At 39.7% G+C, this 15,315-nt stretch overlaps 1 protein-coding gene across 5 annotated transcripts in view; it reads right to left on the bottom strand.

Annotated features, from left to right (window-relative positions):
* The window catches only part of TPK1 (thiamin pyrophosphokinase 1), a 325,794-nt gene that overhangs the window by 84,609 nt on the left and 225,870 nt on the right, over positions 1 to 15,315 (bottom strand). For 2 of the 5 annotated variants that reach the window (XM_038559278.1, XM_038559276.1), the window contains exon 7: positions 6,153 to 6,264. In XM_038559278.1, the coding sequence (XP_038415206.1) occupies positions 6,153 to 6,264 (112 nt within the window). Of the gene's footprint in view, positions 1 to 869; positions 1,367 to 1,736; positions 1,993 to 6,152; positions 6,265 to 15,315 lie in introns of those variants that run through there. The other 3 variants (XM_038559277.1, XM_038559275.1, XM_038559279.1) reach the window with 3 other exon arrangements.

The raw sequence follows: 15,315 nt of genomic DNA, 5'->3' as shown, positions 1-15,315 counted from the left end.
ACTCTGGGAAAGGAACTAGGGGTGGTGGGAGGGGAGGAGGGCAGGGGGTGGGGGTGAGTAGGTGGCAGGCACTGAGGGGGGCACTTGACGGGATGAGCACTGTATGTTGTATGTTGGTAAATTGAACGCCAATAAAAAATAAATTTATTAAAAAAAAGAAAGGTTACACTTACGCATGTGGTAGTACACATGTAGGACATCCAAGAAAAACAGGAGGTCTAAAGGACAGGGTTAATGACAGGTTAGAAATGCATAAGAATCGGTTTGCTTATTAACTGTAGATTCTTCAACAGCAACAAGACAAGAAAGGGAAGGTAAGATTTTGTTTGTATGTGTAGCTACCTTCCTATGTGTAGCTAAACTGTTCATCAAGATGGTGGACAAAGAAAAGACACTTCTTTTATTTTTTATTTTTTTTTACTTTTATTTTATCATTTTTTTAAATTTATTTTTTATTGGTGTTCAATTTACCAACATACAGAATAACCCCCAGTGCTCATCACCCATTCACTCCCACCCCCTGCCCTCCTCCCCTTCTACCACCCCTAGTTCGTTTCCCAGAGTTAGCAGTCTTTACGTTCTGTCTCCCTTTCTGATATTTCCCACACATTTCTTCTCCCTTCCCTTATATTCCCTTTCACTATTATTTATATTCCCCAAATGAATGAGAACATATAATTGTTTGTCCTTCTCCGATTGACTTACTTCACTCAGCGTAATACCCTCCAGTTCCATCCACGTCGAAGCAAATTGTGGATATTTGTCGTTTCTAATGGCTGAGGAATATTCCATTGTATACATAAACCACATCTTCTTTATCCACTCATCTTTCGATGGACACCGAGGCTCCTTCCACAGTTTGGCTATTGTGGACATTGCTGCTAGAAACATCGGGGTGCAGGTGTCCCTGCATTTCATTGCATCTGTATCTTTGGGGTAAATCCCCAACAGTGCAATTGCTGGGTCGTAGGGCAGGTCTATTTTTAACTGAAAAGACACTTCTTGACAGAAGAGCAGACTCCTACTCATTCTCCTCTGCCTCCCAAAAGCATCTGGCTGTCACTGGGGATGCCCATGTCTTTAGACACAAAACTGCACGTCTCAGCCTCTTACGCAGCAAGGGTGGCTGTTCGAAAGTCCCAGCCACTGAGGCAAAAGAGGGTGGAGGCAGGAAGGACTTCTGGAAATGGCCGAACCCTGAAGCCTTGTTTTCCTGCCATGGGCACTCTCCTCTCTCACTTCCCATTCTGCTCTTTCTTTTCTCCTGATGCTGAACTGGGACCTGAGTAGCTGGAGTTGCAACATCTTGTGATTTTGAGGCAAAGGCTGAGGACGCACAGAAGCCATGCCCTGTAACCACTGACCTCTGTCATATTACATGAGGAACAAAGAAATAGGCTTTTTAAGGCTCCTGTTTCAGTTAGGCTTGACCAAACGCAAAACTTGATCGCCATCAAAAATACGACCATCAAAAATAGAAAACCCAAGTGAATCTATACTCACATTTTTTAGGAATAATAAAAGTGAGATGCCTGGGTGGCTCAGCCAGTTAAACATCTGACTCTTCATTTTGGCTCAGGTCATGATCTCAGGGTCATGAGATGGAGCCCCACATGGGGCTCCTCACTGGATATGGATCCTGCTTCAGATTCTCTTTCTCCCACTCCCTCTGCCCCTCCCCTCCTCTAGAAACAATAAAAACATTCAGCAATATACTGATATAATATATAAAATCAATTTTATGTCTATCTATATACTACCAAGGAGCTCAGAAAATGGAAATTTTTAAAAGGTGTAATTTATATCGATACAAAATATAGGGTTGCTAGAAATAAATCTTATATAAGATGTGCAGGATCTTATGGACAAAATTTTTAAATTATTGAAAGCAATGAAAAACTTTTAAGTAAATGGAGAGAGATATTATGTTTACAGAAGACTCAATCACACATAGGAATTTTCTTCCTCAATTGTTGTATTCTTCCAACTAATCTGGAAATGAAAAATAATTCCAATAAAACTTACAGTGGAATTGTGTACATGACACTCATCAAGTTAATGCTAACATTTATGAAGACTGAAAAGCCAGGAATAACCATGAAATTCTCTCTACAAAGTTGGGAGACTCCAGTTGGCCATATTTCAGTATTATAAAGCTACTGTAATCAAGGCAGTGTAGGATCAGTACAGAAAGAAGTGTGTAAGCCAAGAGAACAGACTAGAAATTCAAGAAACATCCCCCTGAATGTGAAGACTTATGGTTGGAGAAAGTATGATAAATGGTGCTAGGGCAACTGGTTATCGGTAATGGAAAACAAAATCAGATCTCTAGCTCATATCATACACAAAAATCAATTTCAGGTGCAAGAAAAGACCTAAAAATAAGACGTAAAACTACAATGTGAGAATGTCTTTATGACTGTGGGGAATAGAAAGATGACTTCAGACAAAAACTACAAATCCCCAAGAAAAAGATTGATACATTTGACTGCCTTTAACTTACTAACCTCAACACATACAGAAATGCAGTAAACAACTGGAAAAGGCAAAGTACAGCCAAGAAGAAGATAATTGGGACTGAAGTACTTCTTTTTTTTTAAAAAAGATTTTATTTATTTATTCATGAGAGACACAGAGAGAGAGAGGCAGAGACACAGGCAGAGGGAGAAGCAGGCTCCATGCAGGGAGCCTGACTTGGGACTTGATCCCGGGTCTCCAGGATCACGCCCTGGGCTGAAGGCGGCGCTAAACCGCTGAGCCACCCAGGGATCCCTGAAGTACTTCTAATAACAAGGGAAAACCAAATAGTCCAATAGCTAAAAGGGCAAAAGAAAGTGATCCACAGAAGAAGAAACCGGCATGGTTAATAACTACAAAAAATGCTTTCCTCAGTGGTAACCAGAAACCATGATGAAATATCACTGACATGCATCACACTGGCAAAAATGAGGAGATCTGACAATACCAAGAATTGCATGAGGATGCAGAGCATGGGAGCTCCTGCGTTCTCCTGGGTGAGCGTACAATGGCATACCCACCATTAGAGCAATATGGCACACCTAGTAAAGGGGAAGGTGCTCTTGCCTATGATGCAGCTATTTTACTCCCAAGTGTACACGGCCTAGAGAAACCCCGGTACCAGACACATGTCACAGAATGTTCACAGCATATGGCTATGAAGTGAATTATTGTCATACACGTAGTTGTAAAGTTTCACTCTGGGTGTTGAGTACAAAGGCACTTTTTGAGAGACAGAATGTAATGAGAGATACTGCAGATTGAAACAGGGAAATCAGATTAGCTTCAGAACTTGGGGCATCATGTTTTAGAGTGGGTAATGACTGGGACACAGCCAACCTCTGGACCCCCTGCAGGAATTTTTTTTTTTTTTTTTTTTTTAAGAAAGGCAGACTGCCACACACAGCACCTCATACGGATGTGTCTGGTGTCTTGGAAGCTTGACTACCCTACGTTTTCCTATACATGGACCCTGAGTGCTGGTCTGGAGGTTCTAGCAGGGGTGTACAGCTACTCGTATACCCTTGATCAAAGAATGATTCTCCTCTATCAGGGAAGGTTGTCCTCTATGATCCAGGGCACAGCCTTGGGAGCAATGCACAAGGAATAGTGGTGAGAGTGGAAGGGGACACTTGCCTAGCCAGCCAGAGCAGCCAAGATCAACCCTGCTGATCAATGGGTGATGGTGTCACAGCCAGATCACCCTCAAATCCCTGAGGGAAACTGATAGGTTTCCTTAGGAGCACTTGCAGGTTTTCCTTGACCTAAGAGGTGAGCAGCACCTGAGTTACTGTACCTTCTTTATCCTTCCTGGGCCATCCTGTCACTTCATAGGTGTGCCTGATAGGTTGACATTGACCGAGGGCTCTGCTTTCACAATGACAGTGAGTTAAGTAGGGCCCCTGCCCTCTCCATGAAAGATATCTAGACACTGCTCTTCAAGTTGACATTGCATCATTTCCCAGCTGTTATTACCACTTTTTAATGATGTAATATTACCTATCACAAGACCCCATTAGTTAGCACTTTGATCACAGAGAATTGCTGAAACAGTTTGTCTCGTTTTCTTGCCCTGCATACTGCATTAAGTGACTATTTATACATTGTACGTAAAATTGTAGAGGAAAAATATTATTGTTGCAAAGTCAAAGCAATCTGTAAATATATAAATAAGTAATAGTACAGAGTATTTCTGCAGGACTAAAAATTATCACAGAGAGTAAGATTAAACGCCACGGCATGCCCGAGGCCCCCTTCCCAGAGTCAGCTTCATTACATGGAATTAGGGTGTACCCATTACTGTAGGACACAGGGAATCAGAAGATATTCTGGAGAGCCCTAGTGGATCCTGTATAATCCTCTGACTCTGTCCCATCACCGTGAGATAAAGGAAGTGGAGCCACTGGCTGGACTGCCAACCGTCCTCCCTGCTCAGTACTCCTCCTAACTTGGTGCCAGCCCTGAAGAGTGAGGTCACTGCCGGTTCCAGAAGGACTTCACCAGTGTCTAGACTGGGTTCTGGGAATGAATGGAAATCTAAAAGAGTACATTTGTTTTAGGTTGGAAATGTTTGCATAAAAAGTTTCTAATGGGAGCTCATGTCAGCTTCAGCTAAACAGCTTCAAAGCCTGTCATATATTTCTGTGCACTGGAGTGGATCTGTCTCACTGTCCTTTCAAATTCTGATGAGCTCTCTAGACATTTGCCTCAAAATACCTCTAGTTTTTCCTAATTGTTGCAGCAGTGGCTCATAGAAAAGTCTCTTAAAATATCTTTTTATCTTCAAATTATTTACTTCTTGAAATATTTATTTCCTCGTGGGAACCTAAGAGTTTTACATGTTATAAAAGAATGACAAGATTCCATATTTTAGTTTTTTACAAGCTTAGAGGTAACTGGTCAATCAGGAGACAATCCCTTTGACATCCACAAAGCTCTTTGATTAAATTACTACCATTCTTAAAGAGACTAGAGTTGACCTATTTCAGAAGCCTCATGGTTTATTTTGGAATCAGCACTTATTTCATGAAAAGATCCACTCATTTTCTGTTCCTTTCAAATCAGACAGTTTTAGTACAACTAGGACCTATTACAGTTAATAAGTACTGGGAAACATTTTAAAACTTAGTAAAAGCAGCTAATCTTATAAAATCTCAGAGGTTTGACTATGAAAAGAACTTGCTACTTTAGTTAGAATAGCTACTTCTCTGAAAAGTAAAGTAGGCTTCAAGAACACAAAATCATGAAGAAGGATGGACAAAGAATTCTTAGATTCAACACCAGAAGTAGAATCCATAAGAGGAAAATCAGACTTCATCAAAACTAAATTAATAAATTTAGTGAACTAAATCTCAGAAAATGATATAAGTCAAAGACTTTGAGACAGTATTTTCAAGTGATGTATCTGATAAAAGACTTATTTCTGGAATGTATAAGGAAATCTTACAACTCAACCTTAAAAGGAAAATAATGGAATTAAAATATGAGCAAAAAGGGCAGCCCAGGTGGCTCAGTGGTTTAGCACTGCATTAAACCCAGGGCGTGATCCTGGAGACCTTGGATCGAGTCCCACATCAGGCTCCCTGCATGGAGCCTGCTTCTCCCCCTGCCTGTGTCTCTGCCTCTCTCTCTCTCTCTCTCTGTGTGTGTGTGTGTGTGTCTCTCATGAATATATAAATAAAATCTTTAAATAAAAAAAATATGAGCAAAAGATCTGAAGACACTACACCAACGAAAATAAACAGATGACCCATGAGGACATGAAAAGGTGTTTGACATCATTAGTCATCAGGGAAAAAGCAAATAAAACCACAGTGAGATACGATGGCATATCCACTAAGATGTGTAAAAACAAAATAAAAAGATAGTAACAAGTGTTGGTGAGGCTGTGGGAGAAACTGGAGACCTCACACATTGCTGGTAGGAATATGAAATGGTGCAGCTGCTTTGGAAGATAGCCCGGCAGTTCAATGAAAGGTTTAATACAGACATACCTGTGATCCAACAGGCTCACTGCTAGGCATATACCAGACACACACACACACACACACACACACACACACACATACACACACACACACAAAGAAAAAGAAAGAAAAAATGAAAACCACCCTTTGTGCAAGGGTTTTACTTACTGAGGTTCCACTTTAGGCCTGTTGTCGTAACATGATTACAAGACTGTCCAACGGGAATAAGGCCACACCAATCACCTTCCATTCCAGTGTCTACATGCATTTTGTGCTTCCCCTGAAGTAGAGACGGAATGATCATTAGCATAGTGAAGAGAAAGGACAGGATGTCAGTGTGCCCTGAAGACCTGGTCGTATGCACCAGGTACCATCCCAGAACCTCACACAGCTTATCATACTTAATCCTAACATCAAATTTAAGTAGTACATGCTGAAGAATCCCAGGAACTTTCACCTGATTTAACCTTAGCCACAATTTTAGAAGGTAGTTTATTGCTAGTAAATACTTTTACATATGAGAAAATTGAAGTTTGTAGAGATTAAATGTGTCCAGGACCATACAGATAACAAGGGGGCAGAATCAGGATTTCTACCTATACTTGCCAATTCGAAGACTAAACTGATTCCGCATGCTAAACGATGTAGCACTCTATGATGATTCTAGGGTTTTAATCAAATACTTGCTCGAATGTAAATAAAACACTGCTTCCTAAGTAAAATCTCTACTTTACCTCAGACTTGGGCTTCTAGCTTTCAGAATTCAATGTTAATCTTGCTAATAACAGTTAGCCTGCTTCCTATACCCATGGTTACTCTAGGGGATGCTCAGTGAGAAGTATCTCTACCAGGAAATGGTATCTACCTTGAGGAATGAGTATGCTTCCTCCATCTGGATTAGGAAAGCTGATATAATTTACTATGTTTCAAGTTTTCAGTTTATAAAAAGGTTAAAGTTAAATGTAATGTTTAATCAAGGCTACAATGATTGCTTTTAAATAGAACACTTGGAAATTCCTCTTCTTCTGCAAAGTAATGACTTTCCATGACGTTTCTATTCTATTCATTATCCTTAGGGTATATGATATTCTTTATTTTAATAAAATATTATTTAAAAGTTGGATATATGACACATTACCAGTAAGGTACTTATACCTCCTTCTACAGCATTTTATTTCAACTCTGTATTTCATACTCTGTTACAGGCTCTGAGAACTTACTCTCCTCTATATAAGACCTTAGAGTACAAGTAGCTTTGTCTTTAGTCAAAGGATTGCTTTTATTAGGAAAACAACTCTCTAAATTATTTATCAGTTCTTGAAACTTAACACAAGTTCATGTAGGTCTTTACTACCTATACAACTCATAAATATGTATTTTTATTTGAACATTCAACCAGAAGGCATATATTCAATTAAGAGGGCTTAAATATATTCAAACACAATGAATGTTTAAAGAAAACATAAAATATATTTGTACTTGATGCCCATAACTGGAAAAAACATGGGCATCAAATGTAGACATACACCAAGCAATGGGTTAGATGCACTCAGAGAAATGTGGATGGACTGAAAATATAATGCATTGTGAAAACAATGCCCCATAAGAAACAGAATTAGGATAGATTACAGACCCCATCTATATAAATTCAAAAAAATACAAACTCAACAAGATACTTCTAATAACAAAATTTAAATATATATAAAAAATTTAAATATATATGCGTGTGTGTATATGTACACACTAACATGTCTGTCTATGGGAAAAGTAAGGAGAATGAGAATGTGGTTTAGAGATAAAAAGGAGGCAAATGGATCAATCAATAAGGATTCTTGCCTGGACCAGGGATGATAATGTGCCATGAACCAAGCAACATCACTGACTCAACACTGAAATCTTATAAAAAAGAACAGTATGCTTTTTAGATATAAAGCAATATAGGACAGAAATTCTTAGACTCTTGTGAAGAAAAAAATAGGGAAAATATTATAATAATTCTAAACAATAATTCAAGAAAGAGGAATAATTGGGATACAGCAATGGAAAAAACTCAGGAGTGAAATGAAAACTAATATTGTTTTTGAAAACTGATCTTTGTCATTTTTGTTTTAGGTCAGTTTAGAGCAAAAGCATAGAAACTATTATTATAGCAATGGGAATGTTTTAGATATTCAGAGTAAAAGCAGTAACTGTCAGAAGGTACAAGTAAGGAAGAGTGGAAGAAAGTAAGTGGCCCTCATCTTCTCATCAGGTTACATCGTAAGAGAGTCAAGAAATAGTGCATAAAGTGGTAGATTTTTGGGCAGCCCGGGTGGCTCAGCGGTTTAGTGACACCTTCGGCCCAGGGTGTGATCCTGGAGACCCAGGATCAAGTCCCACGTCGCGCTCCCTGCATGGGGCCTGCTTCTCCCTCTGCCTGTGTCTTTGCCTCTCTCTCTGTGTGTGTGTGTGTGTCTCTCATGAATAAATAAATAAAATCTTTTTTTAAAAAATAAAGTGGTAGATTTTTAAAGGGCAGGATTGAAAAATTTGGTCTGACCTTAGTAACGGGTAATGCGGGTATCATGCCTAAGAAGCAGAAAAGGGACAGAGGAGGGAGACTTGAAATAGCTCTGGCCTTCCTCTGGTCACACTCCTCATTCATAAACCTCTGCGCCAGCATCAGAGACGTCCCTCCTGCAGCTGTCTATGGGCAGACTGTGACCACTGCAAGGAAGGTGAAGCACAGAGAAGTAGGAAAGACACTAACTAGAGACCCGGTCAGGTGCAGAGGAGTGGGGGGCAGAGGGTGGCCCAGGGACAGGAGCAGAACTCAGGTCCATGAAGGAGGGTACACAGGTGCAAAGCCATGACGCAGAGTCAGGACACCTACTGACTGCGCCCTGCAGGTAGGGCAGGACGGGGTGGGGTGGGGGGCACAGGAGGTTGTCAGGGCAGTGATGCTATTCCGTGTGACCCGAGGATGACAAACACATGCCCTTATACATTTGTCAAGACCCACAGAATCTATAACACCAGGAGTGAACCCTAACATAAATTATGGGCTTTTGAAAATAATATACAATATTGGTTTGTCATCTGTAACACAAGCACCACACTGATGCGAGATAAGAGGGGAGCCTGTGAGCAGGAGAGGGGACATGCGGAAGCTTCCCGTCTAATCTGCTCAATTTTCTGTAAACCCAAAACTGTTCTAAAAATAGTTTATTAATTAAAAAAAAAAAGTATCTCTATGACCTTTCAGTTTCTTGTCCCTTACTGGGACTGGCAGCGGTGGGATGGTGGGTGTGAAACCTATTCCGCCAGATGAACGGTACAGCCCAGAGGGAATTGTGCAGCTGTTTCTCAGCAGCCATTACAACTTATGCTGCTTCCCCCCACCTAAAACCAGGCAGTTTTGTTTGTTTAAATCATCAGCTGCCTTAATTTCTTCATACAGAATTTCCTCCTAAATTGATTTACATGGACTAGCTTTGCCAGGCGAGTTTGAGTATTGTTTCTCCCTACCACTCTCCCTTACAGAAATAACTTTCTCTGAAGGTACAGATGCTAAAGATAACACAAATTATCATCCATAAGGTGCCAAACATAACACACCTTAACAAATTCTGAAAGCCTCCTTCACAATGAAAAGGAGTATTGTAGAAATTCTGATTTCCTTCATAGTACCTTGGTTTTAGCAGCAAAGGGATAGAAAGCAGTGGTGGCTTTTCATGTTGGTAGGTCATGGCCTGATAAGGCCCATCTTCCCAGGGTGCCCATCAGAAAGCACAGCATACCAGGGGGTTACAGGTCACCCACAGCCTCGTGAGCACTGGGTGGCAGACAGCATCAGAAGGGCAGGGATGCTCATCTGGCCCAGATGGCTCTAGCCCTGTCTTGGGTAACCACGTCTTTGACAATGAGGCCCACAGTTAGAGACTGTGACTTCTTCATTCCTTATCAAAGAGGGATCTGTGTGTCGTTGGGCTATCTTACTTTCGGTGTGTTATAGTTAACCCTGATCTTTTCATTGTTTGTGGTCTGCGTTAGGGTTTGGTTGTGGTCAGCTGAGCACATTCGTATGTTTGGTGTTCCTGCTAACTTCTGTAGAGAATGGTGGAGGAGCTCGATGTGCAGGGCAATGGGGGGTGTGGGGGTGTGTATGAAATAGGTGATGTGGATGAAGGAGGGCACTTGTGATGAGCACTAGGTGATGTATGGAAGTGCTGAATCACTCTATTGTACACCTGAAACTAATATAACACTGTGTTCACGATACTGGAATTTTAAATTAAAAAGAGAAAAAAAAGAATGGTTAAGGAAGTAAGGAATGGTTTCTCAACGGGTGGACATTAACTCCCTAAGAGAAGATTTTTCAACTTGTATCATATAATGCAAAGGAAACAGCACATATACATGTTAAGTTTTATTATTCCAGGGAGAGGATGCTGTTATAAAATCCACTGATTTAAATGACACAGTGGTAAGCTTTTTTTTCTAGGCTTGCTATATATTCATTGCCTCCCTCATTATGTTAACATTCAACACACCTTGAAATGTTTAATCTGGGAATAAACTAGTTTGTAGACTTGAAAAGTCACAGATAGGCTTTAGCCTGCAGTCAATTAATATTTTTTCTCTTGTTCCAAAAAGATGTTTAGCCATATGTGAATGGTCTTTGTGTTCATAAATATGCAGATTTAGCTTGGTATGGTTAAAGGAGAGCATTATTATGCTTTACTCCTGTATCTTCAGTCTGTGTGACATCTTTAAAAAATGAACAACAAAAGGAATTTTTGTTCATTCCTCAGATTTCCCGATTCATAATATATGCTAGCCTATATGTGATTTGACATAGGCAGGCATACAGCCTGACATTAAAGAACTTCCCTAAAGATTTATGCCATTACTGGAGACTAGAGGCACATGAACTAATCATTGACTTCCATCTACTCTCATGAATCACAGCACAAGTTCCTGTTCCGTCCCCTGTTTGGAGCTAAAATAACTCTTTGAAGTCAAAGGCAGTTCTATATAGTAAAGATGGGACAAAAATCGATCAGATGGTTTGCTTTTCCAATCATGGTTATTTTTAAACATATTAACAACTGCAATCCAGTATGAAATTGTAATTTAGTGAAAGGTAGCAAAGCTATTGCTTGGCATCTGTGCTGGAAATCTATACTTATGAGCAAGTTATAGGCAGTCAGCATCGGCAGATCACTTTCGCTAGACTAATGCCAACCAAGAGCAGAACATATACCAACAAATACGTAAAGAAAGGATTAGAAATCAGTGTCACTTTACTTGTATTATGCTTACCCTTTGCAAATGACTAAGATTCCACTGAGAGAAAACATAAAGTTCATCCTAGATTTAGCTTTTGCAAACACATCAATGAGCCATCTGAATTTTGTTTACATCTCTGAATCATTAAATACAGTAACTATGCCAAGTTTTATGCCAAGATATCTTTGTGTGGATCTCACAAAATACACAGTAGTTTAACAAGATCATTCACAAAGCAACCAAACAGAAGAAGAACATTGTATTTAGTGCAGAAGATTCAGGAAGGAGGTGCCCATGACAGTTATAAAGTGGATGACCATTCATCAAATTGCTGTTAATGCTGTACTTACACCCTGTGGCTAACTGCAGCTAAGGTTTCTGGCACACAGACCCAGTATGAATGAAATACCACTGTATGCTGATTAAACACAAGGACAAGCTCTGGTAGCTCATTTTTCATTTGTTTGTCCAGGTAGTTAAAATATTTATCAACAAACACTGTAGGAAATTAAATAGCTTGCAGGAAGCAAGCACGGGGGTGGGGATGAGGGTAGATGGAGGTATCTATACTGTATTTGCCAAAAGTGACTACCTCTCTCATGCGAACACAGACCTCTGTGATGGTGTATTTTCACAAGACTGCTCATGTGACAGAAAGTACTCGCAAGAGAAATGGTCTCCCCAGTGAATTTGTGGCTGTAAAGTATCAGGGCTAGAAGACTTGTATCTTTACTTTTATTCTGCTTCACAAGTACAGAATTCAAAACTCAAGTGTATTGGTTTTATTCAAAATAGTCTATAATGAATTAATGTTATATTAACATATTTACTTATTTTATTGACGATATTTCCTTTTGAAAATTCATTAATACCTTCTCTATAGATAGATTTTAGTTTCCAATCATGGCAGAAGCACATTTTCCAAAGTGCATTCCGCAGAATACAACTCCCAGGATCAGGTAAGATCGGAAAGATTCTCTTCTTGGAAGTCACAATGCACACCAGCATGGTTAGAAGTTCTAGGTAGTTGTGTAGCAAAGAAACACTGTTTACCTGAGAGCTTACCTGACTACATATCCTCCACCTGCCCCTCAAATAACACCTCATAAATACCTGTGGTCCCTTTCACGAATATGGCGCCAAAGGTGAAGAAGGAAGTCCCCGCCCCTCCCAAAGCTGAAGCCAAAGTAAAGGCTTTGAAAGCTAAGAAAGTGGTGCTGAAAGGTGTGCACAGTCACACACACCAAAAAAGATCCGTACGTCACCTACATTCTGACGACCCAAGACCCTGCGTCTCCGAAAGCAGCCAAAATATCCTTGAAAGAGCGCCCCCAGGAAAACAAGCTTAATCACTATGCCATCAAGTTCCCCTTAACTACTGAGTCAGCCATGAAGAAAATAGAAGACAACAACACACTTGGTTCATTGTGGATGTCAAGGCCAATAAGCACCAGATCAAACAGGCTGTGAAGAAGCTCTATGACATTGACGTGGCCAAGGTCAACACCTTGATCAGGCCTGATGGAGAGAAGAAAGCATATGTTTGACTGGCTCCTGACTATGATGCTTTGGATGTTGCCAACAAAATTGGGATCATCTGAGTCCAGCCAACTATAAATCTAAATTTTTTTACCATAAAAAAAAATAAATGAATAAATGAATGAATGGATGAATGAATGAATGAATGAATGAATAAATACATACATACATACATACATACCTGTGGCATCTGCATTTCATGAAATCCACATAGGAAAATACTGATTTGGAATAGTAATCTTATATACCGCATCCAAAACTGTAATACTTTGGTTTACTATTTCCTCAGCCAAAACATTTCAATGATGTGTTTTGAAATTAATGATCTCTATCTGATTTTCATTTTGGAAATTACTGGATAACCTCAGGGCAACATTATGTGTTTTGACATGAGATAGGCTTACTCTCTGATTAAAAGGTTAATGACAGGGGCACCTGGGTGGCTCAGTGGTTCCGCGCCTGACTTCGGCTCAAGTCGTAATCCTGAGGCTCAAGTCCCACATCCGGCTCCCCTTAGGGAGGCTGTGTCTCTGCCTCTCTCTGTGTCTCTCATCAATAAAGTCTTTTTTGTTTGTTTGTTTTTAAAGATTTTATTTATTTATTCAGAGAGACACAGAGAGAGAGGCAGAGACAGAGACACAGGCAGAGGGAGTAGCAGGCTCCATGCAGGGAGCCCAACATGGGACTCGAACCAGGTCTTCTGGGATCACGCCCTGGACTGAAGGCAGCACTAAACAGCTGAACCACCCGGGCTGCCCTAAATAAAGTCTTTTTAAAAAATTAAAAGATTAATGACAATACTGGATGGTTATCAAAAGAAAGCCTTCTGCATGCTAGTTAAGCTAGTTTGTTAATTCAAAAGTCAAAAATATTTATGAAATACCTACTAATATTACAGACAGTAGAATATGGGACACCTGGGTGGCTCAGCGGTTGAGAGGCTGCCTTCAGCTCAGGGTGTGATCCCAGGATCCAGGATGGAGTCCCACTCCCTGCAGGGAGCCTGCTTCTCTCATGAATAAATAAATTTAAAAAAAAGAGAGACAGCAGAATACTATAATGATAGGCTAATTTCCTCATTAATTCCCAACACTGGCTATTTAAAAATAAAACTGATGAAATTGATGTTTATCCTTTCTTTTCTGTCACTATGCATTGAAACTTTTTACATTGCATCCTATTCCAGTCAGGAGAGGTGGTGTGGTGAGTGCCCTCATACTAAAGTGTCAGAAACCTACGCTTGGCTTCTCCCAAAGATATATACATTTTAAGTGATGACTTCTAAAGACAATACTTACCCCAGAAGCAAGCATTTCTAACAAGACAGGTTACACTAATGATATATTTTGAGTCAGAGTGATGGTAGAGTTTTCAAATAGCTTCAGATGAATGTTGTTATTCTACTTAACGTATGGAATGATCACGATTGTCCATGTTCTCCTGTCTATTCCTATGCTGTTTCTCCATCCCTAACCTGGACAAACTTCAAAGCAAAGGGCAAGCTCTACTTTTGTATGAAAACTCCTTGTGTTTTCCAGGTAACACAGATCACTTGCTTCTAATGGTTACCATCTTTACGCTAGCATTTTGTTACTGTGACGTACCTCTCAGATGGGTTCATGTTGTATCTTTTGAAGATAAAATGTTTTATTTCTGCCTTTTATTTCTGTTGGATTTATAGCACAATGCAATAAACAAATTAAGTGTCTAATAAATACCTGAGTTTAGAGCAAAAAGAAAAGCATGTCAACACGCTTAGTAAAATCTTTATCAAAGTTTGAGTAGATGAACAATAGTCTAGTTGAACTGAAAGAACTCATTAGAGACATGTATACTTCTTTGTGTAGATGTATATGCCTCACTGGACAGTATGACAGAGGCACACATCGCCAATAATTATGAGCACTTGCCAACAATACTCAAAATACCCGTAAAGGTGAATACAGAGTACCCATTCTATGTCTGTGTGTGAAATGGGGTTTACAATACTACCTCACTGGGTTACTTTGAGGGCTAAGTGAGATAACATGCATAAGGTGCCAAGAACAGGGCTTCAAACATTCACATCAGAAATTGAAGTACTTGCCCTGCTCCCTCCAGCAGGTCCTCCAAGTTTAAAGGGAATACAAGTTTTCCTTCCACTCTTCTCTCTGCTTTTTGTTTTACAAAGCCTAGGAACTTTGTCCCATGAATTTCTGAAGGAAACTACACGTGAAAATACATTAGTCTCCTAAGACTAATCTGAAATATTAGCAGGAAGGTAGAAAAAGAAATTTTTGTCTTTAAACATTTTATGTGAAACTTTCATAAAGCATTAATTAGTCTTAATGAGAAGAATCATATCTCCATTTGGTTTATAAACACTCTAGTTTTTAGTAAATTATTTTTTAAAATGTACCCCTATTTTGAAATAGTCATTCTTTGTAGGAGTATAAACATGAACTTTGATCGCTGATTTTAGAAAAGTTCTAAAAGCTCCTTCTGAGGTCTCATCTAGTCATCACATCTAAAATGCAATCCT

This window comes from Canis lupus, chromosome 16 (genome assembly GCF_011100685.1).
Source record: "Canis lupus familiaris isolate Mischka breed German Shepherd chromosome 16, alternate assembly UU_Cfam_GSD_1.0, whole genome shotgun sequence".
Classification (NCBI taxonomy): Eukaryota; Metazoa; Chordata; class Mammalia; order Carnivora; family Canidae; genus Canis; species Canis lupus.
Note: the sequence above shows the minus strand (reverse complement) of the source record. Positions and strands in the feature narration are given on the sequence as shown.